At 26.8% G+C, this 11,002-nt stretch overlaps 2 protein-coding genes across 4 annotated transcripts in view; both read right to left on the bottom strand.

The window, feature by feature from the left end:
• Positions 1–234: 234 nt before the first annotated feature.
• Positions 235–2,203, bottom strand: LOC123296612. The gene is made up of 3 exons (XM_044878159.1): positions 1,991–2,203; positions 427–590; positions 235–369 (listed from the first exon to the last, which is right to left on the bottom strand). Exons 1-3 carry the CDS (start codon positions 2,187–2,189, stop codon positions 235–237), a joined length of 498 nt encoding a protein of 165 aa, XP_044734094.1. The 5' UTR covers positions 2,190–2,203.
• Positions 2,204–9,285: 7,082 nt separating this feature from the next.
• LOC123294847 (protein numb) overlaps positions 9,286–11,002 on the bottom strand; it is a 53,596-nt gene continuing 51,879 nt past the window's right edge. For all 3 annotated transcript variants that reach the window (XM_044876020.1, XM_044876019.1, XM_044876021.1), the window contains exon 3: positions 9,286–10,685. In XM_044876020.1, the coding sequence (XP_044731955.1) occupies positions 9,354–10,685 (1,332 nt within the window). In that variant the 3' untranslated portion in view covers positions 9,286–9,353. The remainder of the gene's footprint in view (positions 10,686–11,002) is intronic.

Here is an 11,002-nt window from a genome sequence, read left to right as displayed (position 1 = left end):
CAGTTTCAATAGTGCAATAAAAACTAAAAACCCACAAAATGCATTTCCTGCTTTTTATGTTCACTACCATGTGTATTATTTCATCGAAATGTTAATAAAGTAGAGAAATTTTCTAAATTTCCTAGCTGAAAAACCAAATTTAATATTAATCTCTTTTTTAATATGTATTTTAAAATAAATAAAAGTAATAAAAATACATGCTATTTTATTTTTGAGTTCAAGCAAGAATTTTTTTTAAAGTCGACCAAAATTTTTCATTTCTCTGTAGGTAGCTGCTTGATCATGTGGACGGACTAAAAATAATCTTGTATGGTCGTCGTACAATTCTACTGGTTTCTTTTGTTGTTTCACTTTGGATTGACGGTAAGTCTACAAACAAACAAATATTAGCAAAGGAACAGATAGTTCTAGTTAGTAATTACTTACTTCTATTAAATAAACCACAATTAATACAAGCATTACGGACAAAAAGTCTGAATACGAAAAATAATTTGAATATTTTAATTTTTTGCCAATTTTTTCCACAGTTATTTTATATTCAATCGTTGGCTCAGCAATATAACAAAAATATATGGACGTTAGAAATACTCCTGGAAAACGAAAACCAACTTTTAGTTTGAAAGTCATATGACTTTCACCAGAATTTTCAATACAGGAAGATTCTGAAAGTATTAAAAGATTTTTTTTGATAAGAAAAATATTAAAGGAACTAACAAAATTTCAAACAGCTGTTGAAAAACTGCGAAAAATCAAAATTGGAACCATAATAGCTCGTTTGAAAACTTTTACTTTCTAGTTTTGGAATCTATTGCTCAAAAATTTATCATCTCTTGCCGCTTTGCACAGAGAGTTGAAATGGTGAGAAATGTTATCCCTAAATTTTTTATGAAGTTTAGAAGAGTACCAAATAGAAAGCTGGTTTATTTTTCTTGAAAACAAGCAATAAAATATTCCCATGCGATCTTTTTGGACCAAGACATTCGCTTTCCAAGCAAAATTGACACTTCTGGATTTGAAATCCTGTATCTTTTGAAATAATCATCGCACTGAAATGTTTTTCATTCGAAAAATTAAACTGCCTTCTTTAAAGCCCCTTCATATTGTTTTGAAAATATTTTTATCACTCATCCCACTTTTCGTTTTTAAAAGATGCCCAAAAGCAGAATTTTTCCATATTTTAGGCGTTTTTTCACCTGTTTGCCATTTTATAAAAAGGCATCATCTAAAATCTTATCATGCTCATTAGAAAATTTGTATTTTCTAGTTTTCAATTTCAACCTTCTGTGCAAAGCAGGAAGAGGTGATAAATTTTAGAGCAATATACTCCAAAACTAGAATGTACAAGTTATCAAACGAGCTATTGCGGTTCCAAATTCGGTGCATTTTCGCAGAGATACAGCCTTTTTGAATTTGATAATAATTTTTCCTTTCTTTAGTCCTTCTAGCAAAAATCCTGTAATACTTTGGTTTAGTATATATCAAAAATCTGAAATTTCTCTTAATTTTCGAACTATTACGCCTTTTACATTTTCCAGAATGCACATATCTTAACCTAGTTCACATTTCTTCCTGTTTACTCTCCTGGTAGGATTTACTAGTATTTTAAACGCTAATCGTCATAAAAGGATAAAAAGAATCGCTATTTTTTCCACGTTATTTTTGATCATCTTAAAACTTTTCATTACTGAAACAACAAATAAGGAACTGATCTTGCTTGATATTATGATTTTTTTTTTTTTTACAAATTTTGCATTTTTGAAATATGCAAATTTCATGCCAAACCGTACTTGTTCAGATTCACCTATTTATAGATATTTCTTCATTGTATTTTGGATTTTTAATTTAGCCCTGTAAAATTGGCACCTCAAGAAATATAGGGTCATCGAACGATACCCATTTTTATTCATAGGTTGTGTGATTAATTTAATTTTGAACCTTGATTAATATTTTCCACAAAAACATCAATGTAAAAATCCTAATAAATGCTTACCTAATACAAATGAACAGAAGTTAACGTCTAACCCATACCATTGCGATTTACGTGATCGTTCGTGATGATTTCGCATATTGATTAATAAATATGTATAAAGTCGGTTCATACAATCAAACAACAAATATAAAATATCTGTTTCATTTAGTACATTGAATAATTTTTTTAAATATGCAACAAAATAAGCGATTAAAATCATTAGACAAAACTAAAAATGTTATATTTATTTACTTTTTAGATAAATTTTTAATACGAGAATTTAAGTCATTTCTGTAATTATACAAATGTTACTTGTCATTTCTATAGCAACAAATAGAAAATGATATAAACATTCGTAGTTTTTCGTAGTCATAAAATAAAGCTCCGTGAAAATAGCACCCCCCCCCTTCCGAAATTAATGTTCGAAAACTACTCGTTAAAAAATTTTGTACCCGTGATAGCTTTTGATCTATTGATTACATGCCTAGAATCTTACTCTAAAATAATGAGACACCTTTAAAGTTTCCATTTTCTGAAATAAAAAATAGGAGAAATAAAATCACCAAAAACGAAATTAATTAACAGATAATACTTATAATTATTAAATATATTACAACGATGTATAATAGTAATTTGAATAAACGCAAAAAATATATATTATATTAAAAAAAAAAAGGAAATATTTTACATAGGCAGAATAATTAAGTATGTATTGTATTAAATTATAATAATTAAAATAAAATCATATTAATAAATGGAACGAATATTCATTTCGATACAGATGTTCTCTACAACAGATTTAAGTTTTCTTTCTTTTTACTTTTTAAGTGTACTTTGTGCCATTAAATACGTCATATTTTGTACAAAAAAGAAACATTTTTAAGGTATATTGCAAACTATAGTCTCCCCATCTGTGAATGAATTAAACAAGTTACTTTGTATAAACACTTTTATATGAATGTGTGTGTGGGTAATAATAAATATGTATATGTGTAAATATGTATAAACGCGCAAATTTTTTCTAACTAGGATCAAAAAATTCTTTAATTTCTTAATAAGATAATTTTTTAAAAAAAGCTCAAACTTGTTTCTTTATGAAACAGTTTTGGCTGTCAAAATGAATTCCACAAGGCTATGTAAGAGTAACAAGGACACAACTATAATATCCACATTCATTTGCAGGAAACCCAAACGCGAGAAAAATTTCCTTTGAGATATGTATTTATTAGATAAAAAACTTTCTGATGCAATATACCTTAATATGAAATCAAAATAGAAATTTTAAATGAACATTTTTGTTTAAATTAAAAAACATAATCACAATAAAGTGGATTCTTGTGTATATTAATATATTGCTCAACAACTAAGGTGAAAAAGGCACATTTTAAAAAATGTATCACATTTATTTTGCAAATTTTGGATAAGAATCGTTTGGGAATGATTTATTAAGCTTTTAGAATAGAATATAAAAAGCGGTTAAAATTTAAATATAAAATTAAAAAATGCATTGATTTTTTCCTTGTATCTTTATAATGGTTTTTTTTTTTAAAATCTGCTTTTTTCCAAAAGTTTTGGAGAAATCCACTATACAACAGGAACAAAAACATATTGTTGTGAATTTTTAATAGTTTCGTCAGGACAAAATATAATGCATTTTAGAATGTTATAATGACTTTTATAACCGTCTGTATTTTTTTTAAATATTCAAATTAAAAATTAAGCTAATTTTCAGGGAAATAATCACTTGTAATTTCCTGTAATTCGGTTGGCTCAACAATCAAAATCGAAGAATAAAACCCAAATTAATATTTTTGAAAATTACTCATTGTGATTGAAGTTTTTTAATTTTAAGCACTATTTTTATTATTTGATTCGTTCACATAACAAGAAAAATATTAACTATTTAATTTTATTTACAAAATATATACAAAAATAATAGAATTATTGTAAACAAAAAATGATAATAAAAAGTAAAATTTTTTTTTTTTTTTTTTTTCAAAAATGTTCCAAATAATCTTTTTCTAACATATATTTTATATAAATCTTGAACTATGCATTGACATAAATTATTGTAGAATTTTTTTGGGAGAAAAACAAATTGTAGAGCTTCTAAGTAAAGCTTTGTATATAACGTTTATAAAGTCACGATACATATAATTTGTTCAGTATGGGGCTTTTATGATCAAATAAGTTGTTTTTAAAAAAACAATATAGTCGTTGCATACCTAAAACCGGGTCTTTAGGATCAGATTACACGCATCATCCCATTTAGGTGTTCTCATTTTTATAGAAAAACAATTACAATTTATATTTACCTAGTATGAGAAAATAATTTCATTTTATTCCTGGCTGTATTTTTTTTTTTTAGAAAATAAAATCCCAGAAAAATTGCGACTATTACTATGAACTTATTTACGAAATACACTAATTTTCTTTGTACAGTGTTTTATATGGAAATGTAAACCTAGTGTAAATGTTATCTTACACTGTTTTGGAATTGAGCTTATAGTACAGTCAAAGATGTAACAGATTAAGAAAAATAAAATAAATCGCTAAAACTTGGTGGAATGGGTTTCTTATTTGTCAAATATCATTCGAAAAAATTGAGTTAGTAGCGCAAATGTTTATATTTGTAAATAAACAATAAAATGTTAATTAGATGAAACAATCCATATAAAGTTAACTTAAAATATTAATAAACAGGCAACTTGTATTACGTACACATATAATAATAAGAGTAGTATTTTTCATGAACGATTGTTTAAATAATCGAAAAATACGAAAAACAAGTTGCCAATTTATTAACTTTTTAAGTCAACGTTATATAAACCGTTTCATTTAAATAAAAATTTATTGTTTATTAACAAACAGCAAACGTTTGTGAAAATAACTAATAGTTTACGAATAATATTTGACACCTAAGGAACACATTCCAACAGGTTTTATCAAAGAGTGATGGTTTATTTCATTTTCCTTTATTAGCCAATTTTTTTTTACATCTTTTACTTTACTATTTGAGATAATGCTTGATTTTTTTATTAACTACTACTAAAATAAGCTTGTTCTAAATATTTGAATGTAGTTGAATTCTTCGAAATAGAAATCAACAGGTTTTTTTATTTTTATTCAAATTAAAAATTCATGTTGTATTCAAATATTGTTCTTTTGATTAACTTCAATATTTAAGTACTCAAGATAATACTCACAATACACTTCCCCGGCGAAACAATGACGCAAGTGCAAATTTTCTTTCTTTTTAAATAAATGCATAATTCTAAAAAATTTGCATTTGGATTGTTTTTGCACCAAAGTGGTGTATTAATTCTGCTTCGCGTAAGTATAAGAACAACTTTAATTTAAATGGAAAATACTGCCATCTTTAATACATAAAGATATCCGAATACAAATTTTATTCTAGAAAATAAGATGCATGTACAGTAATTGTATTAATCAATTTTTTTTAAACATATAATAACCTCAAAGATAACACAGGATTGTCGAACGTCCTTAAATGAGCTGGTGGAACAAATGAATGTAAACCTGATATGGGTCCTACCCCAGGGCAGCCACTTTAACCTAATAAACAATAAAAACGACTAACATATAGTAAAAACGATTTTGAATCGTTCGGCGATTTATAATGGATGGGAAAACTTCCGTTTTATGTTAACAGCTCACCACACGAGAAAAATTCCTAAAATGGGAATACAACATATGAATTGATTATACGTTTTACATACTTTTAAATTATATGATTGAAAAAAATCGATTAATTGTACACATATAGAATTTAATTCGAGTATCTTATATCTATTTTCAATCGTTTTCTTAAAAATGGGACGCAATAAAATGAAAAATAAAGTATAAAGTAAACCGAAAATGAGTTTTAATATTTATATAAAAATGAAAATTTTTATCGATAAACGGTATATCGATATTTAATTTGTTCTGAGAACACAATTCTACAATTTTTCCATTTTATTATTGTATTCAAATCGTGCATTGATATTTCAAAAATTTGATCCCAAAAAATTATAGAATTGCGAATGTAATGATACTTGGTATCGAAAATACATACATTTACTATACAATTTTTTTTCCAAAAAAATTAACGATTATTAAAAATTAATTTAAAGAATATGTATTTTTTACATTTAGTTAAAAAAATGAATTTATTTTTATTTTTTTGTATGTACAAAACATTGCACATATAGTCCAGGCATTGATTATTGGCAAATTCAAGTATGTGACTTCTCTTTAGCTGTATCGAAAAAAATTCGATACAGCTTTAAGGACTTGTATATTTTAGATTTTTAGATTTGAAATTCACTCAATCTAACAATCTGCAATACAAATTCCCGGCCAATAATATTAACGATTGCAGTGCTTTTATCAATTCGAAATATTTTGGACTTTTTTTTTCGTTAAATAATTGAGAGCCCTAAAAAATGTTTAGACATAAAAAAGGATTGTAACTAAAATTTTCTTGTCATTAATGGATTATAATAGACAATTATTGACTATATTTATACTTCAATTATCAAAATTAATATGCTGATAAATATTTGTCTTTAAATTATTTAATGTGGAATCCGCCCTCAACATTTCATTATTTCGCTTTTCGAACAAAATTAATTTTCTTTAGCTAAGTCTCTTTCGATACTATTAGAATAAATAATGATGATTGAACGAAAATTGTATTTTATCAAAGAATTTCCAATATTTTTTGACAAAGTAATATGAAAAAACAAATTTTAACGGAATGCGTAATGATGTTTGATATTTTCTATGTAAGTTACGTTAAATAGAAAATATCAGGAGCGAATTTCAGCACACCGTAAATTATTAGGACATAAATTTATTGCAAAATCCATGTGTGTTTTTTCTAAAATCTAATTTTTTGTTTAAATTTGCATTTTGTTTTTAGTATGACATTATAATTATTTCTTGTCATTGCATATTTTTAAGCAAATCTTTGTTTATATTAAATCTAACAAATGTAAATTTTTTTAAATATTGAGAAATAGACATATTAAATGATTTGTAAAAAATAAGTACAATATTGTTTTTGTAAAATAAATTCTTAAGGTAGTAAAGCAGTATCGAGGATCGCAGTCAACTAATGTTTTATTCAACAGGTTCCCTTTGTTAAGAGAAAAAAATTAGATTTTTTTACCGCAAAGTTTAAGATTAATAATTAATTAAAATTCTGCCAAATTACATCGATTCTTGACTCTATTCTTTAACGCCAGATATTGATGGTTTAAAAAAATTATTCACGATATAGTTTAATTTAATTTTTACTATCATAATTTAATTTTTCTCTCTGTTGTTAATCGGAAATATAAAAACTTTTTTAGATTATTTATAAAGAGTTTATGAATTTGCAAAGTAATATATAAATAAAAATTACGTTGCCTTTTCTTACAAAAATGGGCAATTTTGAGGTTATGTTTATGAGTTAATTTAAACAACAGCTGTTCATTGAATTTGACAGTTAAATTTTAGTCAACTGAGTTTTTTAAAATGTTAATATAATTTTTAATTATTGTTAATAAGTATTAAATTTGATCAATAAAATATGATATTGTTTTAATTATTAAACGGTTTTCCTTCTCGATACTGCTATACTACCTCAATTGATAATAATTTTTTAAGTATGAATGCTTATATTGTTTAAAATTTATGAAGCATTCTCTGTAAATTTTGTTTTAATACTGTAATTACAACATTAATTTATTAATTGCATATTAGATAATTGAATATGAGCAACATATTCTGTTGTACTTCATCTGTATACCAAGGTTACCATCTGTCTGATTTCCACACGAACCTTCTATTCATTCGGGTGCAAACTAATTGAGATTGATAATAAGCGTATATTTCAGAATATGGCATAGAAAAATTGCTTTTAAACTAAATATTTGTTGACTATTTTATCATTTGATGAACTGATACATCTGGCAATCTTGATACAGATTTTGAAATGACATGTAATATAAAAATATTACGAATAACAAATTTTCTTTTTTCAATAGTTTGGAATGGATGCTATAAATGCCAAAAAAAAAAACGCTTTTTCAAAATGAAAATTGAGATCACAAAAATCTAACTGTTGTTAATTATAAAAAATTTTTTTTGTATATTCTGCACAGCTTAGCACCAATGAAATTATTTATAAATATTTTTGTTTGAAAAAAAAAAAATATGATGTACGCAAAGAATTCTTTTTTCGTTGAGTTTTATGAGAAAATTAATTAACTAAATTCTAAAATTGTTAATTAAAGTAAGTACAAGAAAAATAAATTGGTTTTATATTTTAAAGAATTTGCAAAGAATAACTCCGACACTGAATTATTGTGAAAACCAATGGGACCATTGAAAAGATGATAAACTCTGTTTTTTTTTTTCTGAAATTAAAATTATCATTCCATTGTATCCGTTTTTAATCGATTTCAAAAAACTTAATTTCTTAAAAGAACTTTAATATTGGCAATCGTCTACAAAGAATATTTCAAAGATTAGAAAAACGCTGAAGTATTTTGCGTCGAAAGACTCCATTTAACGCAACGTTTCAAAAACATGCAAATTTTAAAATATGAAAACCAATTTATAAAATATAAACTCCTAATAATCAAATAACGTTTAAGGAAGCCACAGCCAAAATGCTATAAACTTAAATCCCTAATTAAGTACTTTTTTTAATATCTGATGTATAAAAAAAAAAACTGTGTTTTATTTTGTTTTCTCAATAAATTAAGTGGGGAAAAACGCAGCAATCATTCTAAAAATAATTATTACTCTGAAAAAAACCATAATTTCGTAAAATGTACGAAATTTAATTTAAATACTGCATATATTATTATTTTTTTATATAAGTACATGTTAAAATTTTTAATTGTTTTTACTAAATTTATTATTCAGTGCGTACTATGATTGAACTAAATAAGACCAAAGAATTACAACTACGTCAAGAATGGAAATGAACAGAAAGGATTTATCCAATTCTACTTAGAATTCCGGCCGAACAGCATTAATTTCACTTTGAATTTAGATAAGTGTAAATAATACCAATTATTGTAATATTTTCCTCTTTTTTGGTTAATTTTAAAACAATTTTTCAGATGCTGAATTGTATACTCCAAGATCCGAGGATAAACTTTCATGGTCGTTTTCGTTCTTGATGTAATCGAAACTCTTTGCTTAAGACTTTTTTCATGATATTTTAAACATTTACTAATAACAAACAAGTTTTATACAATCAAATTGTATCTATAGTTTTATCTTTTTTAATAATTTAACTAAAAAATGTGCTGCCTCTCTTTTATTTAAGTTTTAAGTGCGTATTTTTATATTATTCTTTAAAAAATTTTTATTAATTAAGCTAAAGCTGTACTTGAAATGGTTGAGGTGTTGAGTTCCCAACAAGGAATGGATTCGTATTTTGTCCAACTGTCTCAGGTTTTGTGGCAATCGTAGCCCATTCAGCGTCAAATGGATCTACGTGATGTGGACCACGCGAAGAATATCCTTCAGCTGAACCTAACGATAATGTACGGGAATGAATACCAAATGAGGGAGCTCTTCGTGGTGTTGAATCAAATTGTATAGGACTTGCAGAATTTACAATTTGTCCTAGCCATTGATCAGGTTTTGGTAAAATTGATTGTGTTGTGTTTGAGGATCCTATTGAATTTAAACTGGGATTTGGAGATACAGATGGCTGTGTAGATGATATTGAATATCGTTTTGTTAACGATGGTACTGGCGATGTTGGTTTTGTTAGATTTGGACTAAATCCTGTTAAATTACTTGATAATACACTTGGTTGAAACGTGTTTGAGGAAGTTATATTATTGGATAATATTCCACCAGAACTTTGTGGCAACGTGGTTGATATTGTCAAAGGTGAACCATTAGTAATATTATTTGTTAATGCCGTTGACTTTGTGGTTGCGATATTATTTTGATTTATCGACGATTGACTATTAAAATTAAAATCATCTGAACCACTATGTGTAAGTTGACTTAATCCTTGTGATAATTGTTGACATAAAGCTGTCACTGAATCACCTGGTGATATTTCAGGTATTGGTGAAACTGGCTTATTGGCTGCAGTTGTAGGTGTTGTTAAGTAACTTCGTTGCCGCTCTGCATTACTTGGCAAATCATTAATTCGTAATGACATTTGCCGTTTGAATGGTGAACTTTGAGCTAATTGATTAAAACCACGAAAACTTCCTTGGCGTTCTAACATACTGGGCGTTGCGTGAGGACGTTCAATTGCAAATGGATTTACTGGCGCAGGTTTTGCATTGACATCAACCGCTCGTTCTAATCTTTCAGTTAAACCGGGTTGTCGGAAAGAGCCACTACGTGTGAAAGTTGAATTTTTCGCATCAAAAGTCATTGTAACTCCACATTCTTTGTCACGCCGTTGTTTACGTTCTAAACAAGCAGCGAAAGCACAACCCACAGCATGAGATAATCTCTCACCAGATTCTCTAAGAGCTAAAAATCCATGGCACATCCATCGACGAGTAGTACCATCACGACATATATAACTAAAACCACGTTCATGATTTCTATCTGGAGCACAAAATGATACTTTTTCGATAGTTTGATCAACAATTAATCCTTTTGTTTCTTCTTCTACTACTCTTAAACCATCACCACTTACATGAAGCAACGCACGAACTGGACGTCTCCTGGATGTCTACAAAAATTAATTGAATATTAATTTCAGGTTATTTCATTTTAAAAACTTTAGGCAAACAAAAATTTAATCCATTTAAACGATTAGATTAATAGTTTCCGGAATACCGTCAGGAACATCTCCTCGAATAGGCTCTTCCTATAAGGAATGTAAGTTAAATTGCCATATACAAGCAGTTTCATCGAAATCGGAAATAACAATTTTTCCTCAATTATTTACGATTTTCTTAAAACCCTAAAATAATTTTTGGCTGTGGTTCTCATCTTTTAAAAGGTTAGTATTTTTATTCTAAGTAAATTGAAATATCGCGTGATTAT

Source organism: Chrysoperla carnea, chromosome 3, assembly GCF_905475395.1.
Source record: "Chrysoperla carnea chromosome 3, inChrCarn1.1, whole genome shotgun sequence".
Lineage (NCBI taxonomy): Eukaryota > Metazoa > Arthropoda > Insecta > Neuroptera > Chrysopidae > Chrysoperla > Chrysoperla carnea.
The sequence above is the reverse complement of the archived record's forward strand: the minus strand, read 5'-3'. Positions and strand labels throughout refer to the sequence as shown.

Coding starts and splice junctions, on each gene's coding strand:
- LOC123296612 (XM_044878159.1), bottom strand. CDS start 2,189: ATGATTTTAATCGCTTATTTTGTTGCATATTTAAAAAAATTATTCAAT. Junction 591..1,990: donor CTTCTGTTCATTTGTATTAG/GTAAGCATTTAT, acceptor TTCGTTTTCCAG/GAGTATTTCTAACGTCCATA. Junction 370..426: donor TTGTGGTTTATTTAATAGAA/GTAAGTAATTAC, acceptor GTTTGTTTGTAG/ACTTACCGTCAATCCAAAGT.